Source organism: Lissotriton helveticus, chromosome 4_1, assembly GCF_964261635.1.
Source record: "Lissotriton helveticus chromosome 4_1, aLisHel1.1, whole genome shotgun sequence".
Lineage (NCBI taxonomy): Eukaryota > Metazoa > Chordata > Amphibia > Caudata > Salamandridae > Lissotriton > Lissotriton helveticus.
This window is the reverse complement of record NC_136063.1, coordinates 1,441,028,587-1,441,040,931: the sequence shown is the minus strand read 5'-3', so window position 1 is coordinate 1,441,040,931 and position 12,345 is coordinate 1,441,028,587. Positions and strand designations below refer to the sequence as shown.

The 12,345-nt window shown below is 45.6% G+C and overlaps 1 protein-coding gene across 1 annotated transcript in view; it reads left to right on the top strand.

Moving 5' to 3' along the window:
• Positions 1–10,770, top strand: part of WRNIP1 (WRN helicase interacting protein 1) — a 457,752-nt gene extending 446,982 nt beyond the window's left edge. Inside the window, exon 7 of the mRNA XM_078688019.1 lies at positions 9,930–10,770. Coding sequence (XP_078544145.1) covers positions 9,930–10,202 — 273 coding nt within the window. The 3' untranslated portion in view covers positions 10,203–10,770. The remainder of the gene's footprint in view (positions 1–9,929) is intronic.
• Positions 10,771–12,345: the final 1,575 nt, after the last annotated feature.

Here is a 12,345-nt window from a genome sequence, read left to right as displayed (position 1 = left end):
AAATAAGTTTCTATGCAGGCTTAATACAAGACCATAATAACGTTTTTAAAAGAATCAGCCACAAGATGGATTTAGGCAAAGTGTTCTCAAAACAAGCGTGTTTTCTTGGTGGGGTGCGTTGCGCACCTTGTCCGACTCTCACAAGTTCACAAAAAGGGAGTCTATCATAAGAAGCGTTGCGGGCTCCTGTCCCGGGTGTTCACACCGCAGTGCGCGTTGGGGAAACAGTATCTTGTTCGTGATGTGGAGCCTGGTTCGCAGGCGGCGTTCGCGACGTGGCGAGGGTGCAGGCGGCTCTTCTTTGAGGCGGGCCCTGGCTCGGGGGTGTCTCCGAATGAGACAGAGTGGGGGACCTCTAGGAGCGGGCCGGCAGTCCGGAGCACGTAGACGGGGGGCGGCGTACGAGCCGTACCTTCGGGTCGTTGCTGATGAGGGAAGGCGGGCGGCGCGGCACTAGGCAGCCAGTATGGTCCGTACCGGGCGGCTCTTAGTGTGCGGCGCGGCCCCAGCGATGTCAAGTGCGGAGCGAGGGGGCGGTGTACGCGTCAGGCGTATGATCTGTCCCGAGCTCGGGGAGGCACTTGATCTTGTTTCCAGCGGTGGGGAGTAGCGGCAATCCGAGCAGTGCGGCTAGTTGAGGAACAAGTACGGCAGAGGGCGGGCGGCCCCGCGAGTCGTGCGCACAGCAGCTCGAAGCTCAGAGCGGCTCACAGGAGGCGAGGGAGGCCAGGCACCAGCGGAACAGCAAGGGGAGGGAGGCGAGGCGAGGCGCACTGGAGATCACGTCTTTCCAGCGATGAGGAAGGCCAAAGTCAGCAGTTGACAGCGAAGGCAGGATCAGAGCCCAATGGTCCTGGGGCTCAGTTCAGGGGGCAAGCTCAGTCCAAGCTCTTGGAGATTGTTCACAAAAGCACAAGTAGTTTTTGAAAAGTCTCTCTGTCTTTTCTCCTCTCCTTCTTGCAGCAAGGCACCCACCACAGGCCAGTCTCCCAGGTCAGAGACAGTAGTTCTCCATGCAGCTTTCCCAGGTCCTTCTCTTCGGGCAGAGGTTCTTCTTGGCGCAAACAGAATCTGATTTCTTAGGAGCAGGGCTCCTACTTTTATACACCATTTATTTTGTTCTTGCAGGCCAGGAGGGCCTTTGCCTAATCCAGTCCAGGCTCTGAGCACTTTGTTTTGCGGTCTCTGGCTTCTCCTTTCAGTGAGCAGGGCAGGCACATCAGACGCTCTGCAGGAGTTGGAGCCAGCATTGTGGTGACAAGAACAGTCCAGGAGTACTCTGTTGACAGTATTCCCCTCTCTCTTCACAAGGTTCAGGGCAGAGACATCAGCCGCTCCCCAGGGGGCGGAGCCAGCATTGAGGTGGCAGAGCATAGCCCTATTCAGAGTTAAGGGGCACTCCCACCACCCATCCTGGTGTAATCCCCCTATTCACCATCTGTCAACCCCAGCCCTGTCACTCACAGAAACCAGACAGCAGATACACATCTTAGCAGAGGCGGGCTGAAATGGTTAGGCAAGCAAATACTAACTTTCTAAAAGTAGTAGTTGCAAACACAGGATATTAAAATAAACTTTACTAAAAGATGTATTTTATTATTCTGAGTTCTGGCATACTAAACATGACTTTCTACCATGTTCCGTGAGCCTGCTGGGATTATAGAGTGTAATAATTCCAGCAGCCCAATCTGGCCTATGAGAACAGGTAGCCTTACAATAGTGAAAAACAAAAATGGCTGTAATTTACTATTAGGAAAGGCCACACACCTCAGGGCTTGTCCTACCTTATGCTTACAATGCACCCTGCCCTTGGGCCTAGCATAGGGGTGACTAATATGAAGTTAAGGGAATGTTTAGGGACTTGGAAGGAGGTGCACTTGCGCAGTCAGCATGACCGTACCAGACTGCACGCAGGTTATGCAATGGCAGACCTTAGACACATTTTTAAGGGCTGCTTCTGTGGGTGGCACAACCGGTGCTGCGGGCCCACTAGCAGCATTTCTATTTACAAGCCCTGGCACTCCTGGTGCACTTTACTGGGGTCTGACAGTAAACCAAATAAGCCAAACATGGAAACCAATCAATGTATACACTTTTCATAGGGAGCACTTGCACTCTGGCACTGATTGGCAGTGGCAGAGTGCCCTGAGCAGCTAACACCAGCAAAACATATGAGGCACATCAGCAAAAAAGTGGAAGGGAGACTCACGCCAAGGTGCCAGGCCTAACACACGCTCACACAGATAGCCTCTACTTTTGATACCTCGAAGACGCGAATGGTTTGGCAATGGGACTTACACTTGGAGATATCAGAAGCACAATGGTACTATTTTTTGTTCTTAAACTGAACTATCCCCCAATTATCGTTTAGGGCTGATACACTGTAATTTTTTTTAAAGGACATGCCGCACGCCTGCACAACTACATAGAATTGGCCTACCGACTGATCCCACATGTGTCTGATGCCACAGCCCGGAAGCCACTTTCTCACACTTAGCATGGTCCTGCCCTAAAGTAGTTCGCTATTGGGCTGAGGTGCGATAAAGTGAGCACTATTGTGGGGGCTCTACTCCTGCCTGACCCTATTGTGTGCCTACTGAGATACGTGAAAACGTCCTGAAGAGCTGTAGAAGCCTCACGGTGATGCTGCTATTGCTAGCTAAACGCAGAGTGGCAATACACGGCAGAGAAGGCCGACACCGACCAAACAAGCCTGTATTTCTGACATCTCATACTGCCAGGAAGAACTGACGACATATTTAGATCTGATACCCCTAGCTACATGACCCAAAAATATCTGGGAACCCTTTGTATCTCCCCTTAGACAGACGGATGCAGATGGAATAAATTCAGCTGACCCCAACACAACTACCACACAACCAAACTCAAGACACGCTCCCTCGTGGCTTTTGTGACCCTCATCACTGCAACCATGGGCCTGCTATTACTGACAGGTTGCGGGGTGGTGCACCTTTACACAGATGTGCCTGCAGCATACCACACTGTATATCATGTGAATTGCAAAATTGTGGAATGTCTCAAGGAATGGCGAGGTTGGAAGGGGATGTTGTGTCAATTGAAAATCAATAAACAATTTTTTTTTAAAGTAAAACATTTAGGACGGAAGTTAGAAGCAACCCTAAAGTGTAGCAGGGAAGTGGAAATGATAGACAGGAAAATGAGAAAAACAGTACTCAGAAGCACAGCGAAGCAGCAGAAGGATTCAAATTAAATGAAATCAATGTGTACTAGGTCCGTGCTCCAGGGAAACAAAAAGAAGTGACATGAAGCATATGGTGACCAATTAGGAGGTCGGTATACAGAATGACACGCCAAAAAATGGTAAATAGTAGGCGTCCTGCAAGTCCTTTACTGTACACATTATCTCTCGCAGCACCATTGCATGTATGCTTTTAGGCGAGACCTAAAAATGAGCTGTAAAATAAGGAAGACAAACCTCCCTTGCCTTCTTGGCATTAATTTTGCCAACTCTTAGGCCACAGGATACAAAGAAAGTGCCAGGGCTCACGGGGGTAGCAGCTACAACCTCTGTTGACACTAAATGACGTCCATGATGCCAAGGCACACTTATCAGTTGTAAATATTAATTGACATTAAGAATATAAACACTTCGCCTTCAACAGGTTTCCTATTTACATTTTATATCAACTCATGAATATTTTTCTGGACAATTTGAAGCTAATATGTTTAAAATTAAGTTTGCCAGACGTAGGCTTATGTCCAAGAATGGTATAGATTTGCAAACTCAGAGTAAAATCTATTAATTTCATGGACATTCTGGTGTACTTCAACTACCATGAGCAGCACTTATGCCTCTTGTCATCAAGCAGAAAATCTTCTGGTTTGAAGTTAGGGAAACAAAAGTGCTCCCCATTTAAGAACCAATTTTCGATCTGGAGGAATTTTCTTTCTTATTTCCCAATATTATTGGACTATTTTCAACATGAATGCACACTCCCTCAAACTCATATTTTTGGGTTGTTTAACATAACCCTTTATTATATTATGTGTAATGTTTTGCAATCTTTTGTGAATATTTTTGACATTCCCAGTGGTTGCTTGTGACTACCGCATGGAATTTCCTGAGAACTCTTCGCATCAACCTACTATACTCTGTGGAGAAAACAGTTAGACAGTAGAAAAATACCCAGAGAAAGACCCGCGCTCACTTGATGTCACAGTCATGGGAATTCATATTTTAACTCCCCCACTATCCTTTTTTATTATATTTGGATCTGTTCCGAGACACAGGATCTTTATAGATATTGCTGCAAGTGAGACCCTAACCTGTGGGAGATACCGTAGGTTGATGTAACTCCTCATTACCTCATTGGAAAACAGCTTCATAGATGATGATAAAGGCTCCTGTCTGCAACCTCGATTAATAAAAAAAAAAAAAGGGCAACAACAAGATGTTCCACTGTTGCTGAATCATCATCATGACAGGGAATTACTGTGTGTGAGCAGGCAATGCCACTACTTTATTTGAGCATCCCTTCCATTTCTAGTCCACTGTCTAAACAAGCTAAAAAACATGAGTTCTATGTTCTTCCATCATGTCATGTTAATCTCCAGCAAGACTCAGGAGATTTAAATATTTATCCTAAGATTCTGCGACAGAGTGTCTATCTGGCTTGAGTTATCGGTATTACTCTTTCTATGTCTCTCTCAATTAGATTTTTCCCAATTATGTTACTCCTTATTGTGTACTACTAAAATCTGAATTTTAAATGAATATTTATCTTTCCTGTTAGATATATTGACCGGTGGGAAAGGCTGATAGTGTCTATTTCATATTGGTATTGACAGGTGCCCTTGTATTGTCATTTTCTATGTGTTCTAAGACAAACTTTATTGGTGCTAAGTATTTTAGGATCAGACCATATTCCCAAAAAAGTGGATAGCAGTTCTTCACCCTGATATATCCATCTATCACGTTTTAAGGGTCCCAACAGTCATCCATTGTAATGCCCTAAGCGGCAGGGGTCTTATGGGGGGGGGGGGCACTACTCTGCTGTTGAACCTGTGTTTGTGCTGCTGCCTCATGTTTTATCTCCTTTGTAATGGCCCTGCCCTGCTCAGCTTCAGATAAAATAATGTAAGCTTTTTTCACAAGACTGATTGTTCCTCCCTCATACTCATGTCATGGCCTTGTTTGACCTTCAGTCACTCTCACGGTTCTGTTGTTGCCAGACTTAACTGCAGTTTTGGCTGAAGTACTATAATCCTATGACCTTAAGCCTTAAAGCCCACTATCTCTGTATGGATGCTCCAGGACAGTGGTTCCAAGAACTCTGACGAGGAAAAGGATATTCTTTGCATAGTGCAGATGCTCTGATAAAAGACAGATCGGTCTGCTTAGGGCTCCAGATGATTAAGTCGATGCTTGATAACAATGGAGTTTTAGCATCTCTTCTTAGGAGGTCCAGGGAAGAGCAATAGTACCAGTTTAGTTTATCACCGTAAGGATGGCGAACCGAAGCAAGAAAGACAGTCACCCACGCACTCATCCCCAGCAGGCTTGACTACCGCAACCCACTCTACGCTGACATATCCAGAAACTCCTCAGGCAACGACAGAACTTTCAAAACGTTGTAGCAAGACTGGTCCTTAACATCCAACGACCAAAGCTACATCACCGAACACCTTTGCAAACTGCACTGGCTTCCAGTCAACAAAAGAGTCACCTTCAAGCTCCTCACTCATGCCTACAAAGCCCTCCACAATGCTGGACCAGCATTCTTGAACCACCACCCCACATTCCACATACCCACCAGACACCTCGCTCCGCCCCATTGGCTCTTGTCCCTCGGATCGACAAGACTAGACCCAGAGGAAGATCCTCCTCCTACCTTGCCCCCAAGACCTAGAACACCCTGCCCCTCCACCTCAGGCAATCCTGTTGATGACCCAATTCAAGAAGGATCTCAAGACCAGGCTCCTTAACTAAATCCAGACAGAACAGCAGATACCCTCCACCCCCCTGACCCCTCCACCAGCCCCCCCCCCCCCCCAGCACCCTAGCACCTTGATACCCTCACCGGTGAGTAGCTGCATTGTACAAACCCCCTGATTGATTGATTGATTTAACCTAAGTTGAAAGAGAAGACAAGCATGTATACTGTTCTGGTCAAGGGTGTTGCTAACCAGCTGAGAGCACTTTGGGAAGAGCTTATGGCAGCCCCTTGTCTGACCTTACTTTCCTGCCTCACCATCCATCTGTCCGTGATTGCAGGTTATGGAGCTGTTGGACAGAAGAACACTGGACATGGTCCTGAAGGTCCACTTTATTGGTGCAATAGTACAGAATATAAAGTGGGTATATGCACAGCAGTGTCTGATTTCTGTATTGGCTTCTAGGGTAGAGGGCACGCTTCTCTTTCAGTCTCTAGACTTAGGTCAGGCCCTTAGTGGCGGGCTTCTCATCAGAAATCAAACTTCACCCTTGTAACAAAAGTTACGTGGATTCTGTCAGATACGGGGGCCACTCTGTAAACGGTCCCTCCTCTAGTCTTAACTGGCTTAGTCTCCTTCAGTCTCCATTGGGCTTCTGCCATTTTATCCCTTCCAACTTTTTGTGGATTTGGGAAAAAGTAGCTTCAGGATTGATTTGTGAAGTGCCAGCAAAATGCCCTGAGAAGAATATCCAGACAGTAGGCTTGACTAAGTTAATAGGTTGTTACCCTTCTGGTTTGGTTGGCTTGGTGGTGTTCCATATACTGTAGTAGATTGAAACATTATAAATAATGTAGTTCATTCTTTGATTTCATGGCTTCAGTGGTACTTGGAGTAATCCTGCAGTGGTCAGATTTACATTGCATCAAATAATCTTATGTTTTTGAGTTCGCGTAGTTTGCCATGACACCCAAGTCTAACACATAGATTTAACTAGCTGCTCCTGAGCATCAGATTGCTATATTGCCTCACCCACCATGTTTTGTGAAGGAAGGGGCAAGGGTATTCTAACACCAAAAACTGAATCTTGCCACCTCAGAGCTGTGTTTCCCAGGAATTAATCTTGGAGATCTAAAATGTTTGGAACGTTGGAGTCCTAGACATGGTGTCTCCGTAGGTAGTGAATCTGGCCTTGTAACTGTGGACTTGTCTATTTTACATGGGGTTCCACTTGGTTAGATAGTGTCAATCAATCAGTCAATCAGCATTGGTAAAGTGCAACTACTCGAGATTGCCGCGGGTGGATGGTTAGGGTGTTCCAGGCTTTGGCTGCAAGGTAGTAGAAGGACTTTCCTCCCGTTCTGATCTTGTTGATACGAGGGACGATGGCCAGAGAGAGCTTCACCATGTCCTTATTTTCAACAAAGTATCGAACACTACTGTTTCTTATTTTGTTAACTAGCTGTCTGTTTTCAAGGTAGCACAGGTCTATGGACCATCTTTCGCTAAATCCCATGCTACATTCTGTTAGTGCGACCCATTTGGTGGAGTTATACATCCGATGTGCCTGTAGGCATTATACGTGCTCCTCCAAAGCACCATATGGGAATGCCTCGCATTACCAAGTAGTCTGGGCATGGATATTGTTGAGCACAGTGAGTGGTAGGTATATTTTCTGTCTTGCGGGCTCTCCATACATCAATTAGACCCATGGCCCCTGGCAAAGTTGCTAATGTGCCCTTCTTCCCTGTGACGTTTCTTATCCCGTTTGTCGTTGACCACCAAATTTAAATACCCTGCCCCCACCCCCTCACCCCCCCCATAAAATAAGCAACCCCAGTTGTAATTGCAGCAGCATGGCTCCTAGGACTTTAAGGGTGGTTTTGTGCATCTTGAGCATAACATAGATTAATCGCTACTCCGTCCCAATGACCTGCTTGTATTACATATGTTCCCTCTGTGCCTGGCCATGTTTTCTTAGGGATGTATAGTATTCACTCTAATATCCCTACTCCTCCTGAGTCCGAGGTATATCCCCAGTAGGCCAGGGGCTTGTAGCCATTTCTCTCAAGTGCCCTACTACTATTTCCTTTAAGATGCGTTTCCTGCAACATAACTATATTCGGATTGTACCTTTTAAGGTATTGCGTAACAATTCCCCTTTTCACTTTATTGCCTAGCGCATTAATATTCCTCAACATTACGTTAATTTGCTCTTGTTGTACTTTTATAGTGAGTGAGATGTGTTAAGTGTCCTGGACTTAGCATTATCCATCCCCTGTCTACTGGTGGTGTAGTGCTTTGTGCCTGAATGTTAGCTTAAGCATTGACCCTGAGGTGTCCACGTGTTTCTGAAACTTGTACTGCAAACTCAATCCTCCTCCCCAACTCCCCTGCTCGTCAGACTTAAAAATACCTGACCCCGCAACTTGCAGAGTGCCTGTTGCCCCATCATTTTACAATACCCTTGAGTTAACATAAATCGGAGACTGTCTTCCCTTTTGGTGTGTCCCTCTTGAAGTCAAACATTGTGTATGCGTACTTCATAAATATTTCACTGTTTGAGGGCAGCTCCCTTTCTATTCCCGACTTTAGTTTTTGTCCCTTTTTGGGTTTGGTTGTGTTATCTTTTAGAATGCCACGTCTGCCCCCCTCTTCACAAGCTTCTGTCTTGTCTCATGCTCAAGTCTCTTCTTCCACCCTGTGTATGTTGTCCATAGGACCTTCTTGTTGTTTTCCATCCTCTTCTTTCGGTTTCTCTGTGTGTTCTATCGCCTGTGCGTTGCTCTCCGGGATCTTTCGAACCACTGGCCCCTCTCCTATGATCTGCAGCACCCACTACTGTAGTCTTGCTATCTAACTGCTCTTTCTCATCATTTGCTCACTGGCCGCCATACCTCTGTTCAGCCCAGGCCTCCTCTGGAGTCCTAAAGGTCCAGATTATCCCTTCTGCCATTCTCCGCAGTTTTGCAGGGAACATCATCATATACTTTATCTCCCTTCCTCTTAAGATCTACTTTATCTCACTTTCTCTTAAGATCTACTTTATCTCACTTTCTCTTAAGATCTACTTTATCTTCCTTTCTTCTTAGGATCTTCTTGACCTTGTCAAAGCTATGTCTCTGGCTTTGGACCTTAAATGTGAAATCCGGGAATGTTCTGGTGTTTTCATCTTCATACCATTGGACTTCTCATGTTCTGAAGGCCATAAGGATGGCATCCCTATCTCTGTGGTTGAAACTTCTTGCAATCTTCAGTCTTGGTGGGGCATAAGTATTGGGGCCCTGTGAGCTTGCTTTAAGACATGCACCACAGTAGGCCCTTCCAATTCAGCATATTCAATATAAGAATCTCCAGAAAAGGTTCTGCACTGGGGGCTTACGTTGCTCAAAATCAAAGTCTGATTTAGGGAAGGCTGCATTAAGCTACGAATTTCCAAGCCCTCTTGCACCCGTCACCCCTCTTTTTTATTTTAATACATTAGGTTTCTTATTCCCTGGATTAATAATATTTAGCTATCTGGAACCGGCAGAGTTGGACCCAGAGGCAAAGTTGACTCTACAGTTCTTGGGGATTGGGCTTCAGCTTGGGTTGAGCAGAGCATTTGCTAGGGCAGCGGTGTCCAGGGTACTTCTATGCAAAATTTCCACGGTATCCCCATAGTGCATTCATAGGCAGTTTATCTAAGTGGAGCTCAGTCACATGGTCCGAGGCTAGCCTGAATGTGTGTCATGCATCCTGCCCTCGCGGGCCTTAACTAGACACCACACTGTGCCAGTGCTTCACAGAAGATTGGGCAAGCACTCCAATTACTGGGACTAAAGTAAACTTCTCACGGGTGAGTGGAAGCTTTATGGTCTAATAGTACAAATGTCATTCTGGTAAGTAGCCTGCATTCACTTAAACACATTTATTTTCCAAGGAAGACTGGATTCTACAAATAATTTAGTGCGTAAGAAAATTAATTTATGGAGAGGATGTTTGTTTACATAGTTTTCATTCGTTTTTTTCAGGTTTTACTTGCCCAGTGTGTTGTCTACTTAGCCCGAGCCCCCAAGTCCATTGAGGTTTACAGCGCATACAACAACGTGAAGGCCTGCTTGAAGAACCACAAAGGGCCACTTCCGCCTGTTCCACTGCACTTGAGGAATGCACCGACCAAGCTGATGAAGGGCCTGGGCTATGGCCAGGGATACAAGTACAACCCCATGTTCAAGGGCCCTGTGGAGCAGGGTTATCTCCCCGAAGAACTGAAAGGACTCAACTTTTTCAAGAAGACACATTGACGGCCTACCCATCCTCTTGTACCTTTTTTATGTGCCCTTTTTATTAATTCCAACAGAACTTACATAAAGTAGGCGCTTCCAAACGTATCTTTGTGACATAGAACTGATGAAAAATAAGGACTCCATATGTTCTCGTTTTCAAAATCTGAAATCCTTGAACGCCCACCTTGCAGCAGAGGATTTGTTCCTGCATTGATGAGATGGAGAGAACAGTCTTTACATTTGCACTAATAACTAAAGCACTATAATTCTGAATTAAAAAATGAATAATAAAACATTTAATATTCTAACAAGTTTTTTAATGCTAAACATGTAAGCTCTTAACTCAGATTTGTTTCCACCATTGACTGAGGAATGGAGTGCTGCTACAGTAAAAAGACAGTAAACAATTTATCCTAAAACATGCTATGTGTGCTTCCACCTGGCAGACAGAAATGGAACTGGAGTGCTAACTCAGTTAGCTGTAGAGTGTATGAAGTTTAAAGATTGCAGGTTAATCAAAATGCTTGCTGTTCACTCACCTTCATTTGAGTTTTTGCTGTATCAAAATAAAAAGTTAATGATGCTGTTTCATTGTGGTCTTTAGTTAGGAATGTAGAGAGAAAGCAGTGTTACATGTGACAGAAGTACACCAAAGTTACCAGGTAAGCTCCAGCAAGGCTTTGTTCCTTAATCTGGGAAGCAGAAAAGAAAAGGGGTTCAGTGACTTTCCATAGCAAACCCACCTCCTGCTGTCCTCTGCCTGTTTTACAGTCCCTTCTGAAAACTAGAGCTTTCAAGCCATGCTGTGACTACAGAAAGCAAACGTTGGTCACGGACCAGCACAAGATATGCCTATGGAGGCTTAGGCTCAAGAGACAACTCGAAGTTGGGTGGTAAGTGCGCTATATTGCTTTAAAGGGTGATTCAAAACTGGGAGGTGAAGTTGTATGTTGCCGAACACAAGGAGTCATGACCTTCACTTAGATCCTGCTCCAAATTACTGGTCAGCACTCACTCCCAGAAACAGGGCCGCTCTGTAACCACTCTGCTTCCCACTGTAAGTCTTCTTCGAGTAAGTCGAAGTCAACATCTAATCTGTCATAGATAAGCGAAGCAGGAGCAGGACTTGACCCCATTCTGCCACTTCGACTACAAAAGAATGCACAAGCCTGATGATATTTTAGTTGCATTCCGTCAGACATTGGAGCTGATCACTCAGTTGATCTTGACGCACCCAAAGCTTCCCAGGCCAACATCAATCCCGCAGCAGATGAAGATCTTCAAGGAGGCCATGCTGCAAATTTTCAGTGTGCTTGCAGCTGCCTGTATGACGCCTTCGTGTCCTGTGGAAATGCATAAGCCCCTCGGCAGGTTTTGCTGGCCGTTCCATTCCTGACACCATTGGAACCCATCAGTAGGCCTGTACCAACTCTGTTACAGACCTCCACTCTGTATCTTAGATCCATGCCGGTTTCTGCCACCACAGCTGAATCTTGAACAGACATCTGCTTGCACTCGACCAATGTCGGGCTACAAGATTATAAAAGCACAACCTCTTGTCATGCACCCAGACTCTTACCCCTGTGCCTATGCCATGTCACGGGTAGCAGCAAAAGCCCCATTCCCTATTTGGCTCTGATTCTGTCTCTTTTCCAGAGCATGGTCAGACCAAGATGGTTATGATATTGATGGAGGTGAATCATTAACAGGCATCTACTTGAGCTCCACTGATGCCCTTCTGCAAGTTTATAAAAGCAAAGCCTGTTGTCCTGCACCCAGACTCTAACTCTGTGCCTCTGCCACGTTGCAGCTCCGTCCATCATCCCCTTTTGTAACACGTTGCAGCCAGCAGCAGAGGCTGCATTCTCAGTTTGGCTCAGTCTGTGCCAGACCAGGGTAAAACCCAGGATGATTGTTGATCGAGATGAGTATTGCTTACTCCCTTCTCATTAAAATTATGAGACAGATATACTTTGATTTACAAAATGCCAGTGGACTTGGTATCTCCCCTGAGACAAAGATTGACTCGCCGTTTGAGCCACCATCTTAAGAAAGTGACTCGTCTCAGAGGTGTTTCAGATGGCAGGTGAGGTACTAGAATTGCCGTTGCTATTAATTGATTCAAAAGAAACAATGGTCCTTAGACAGTAGGGGGAATATT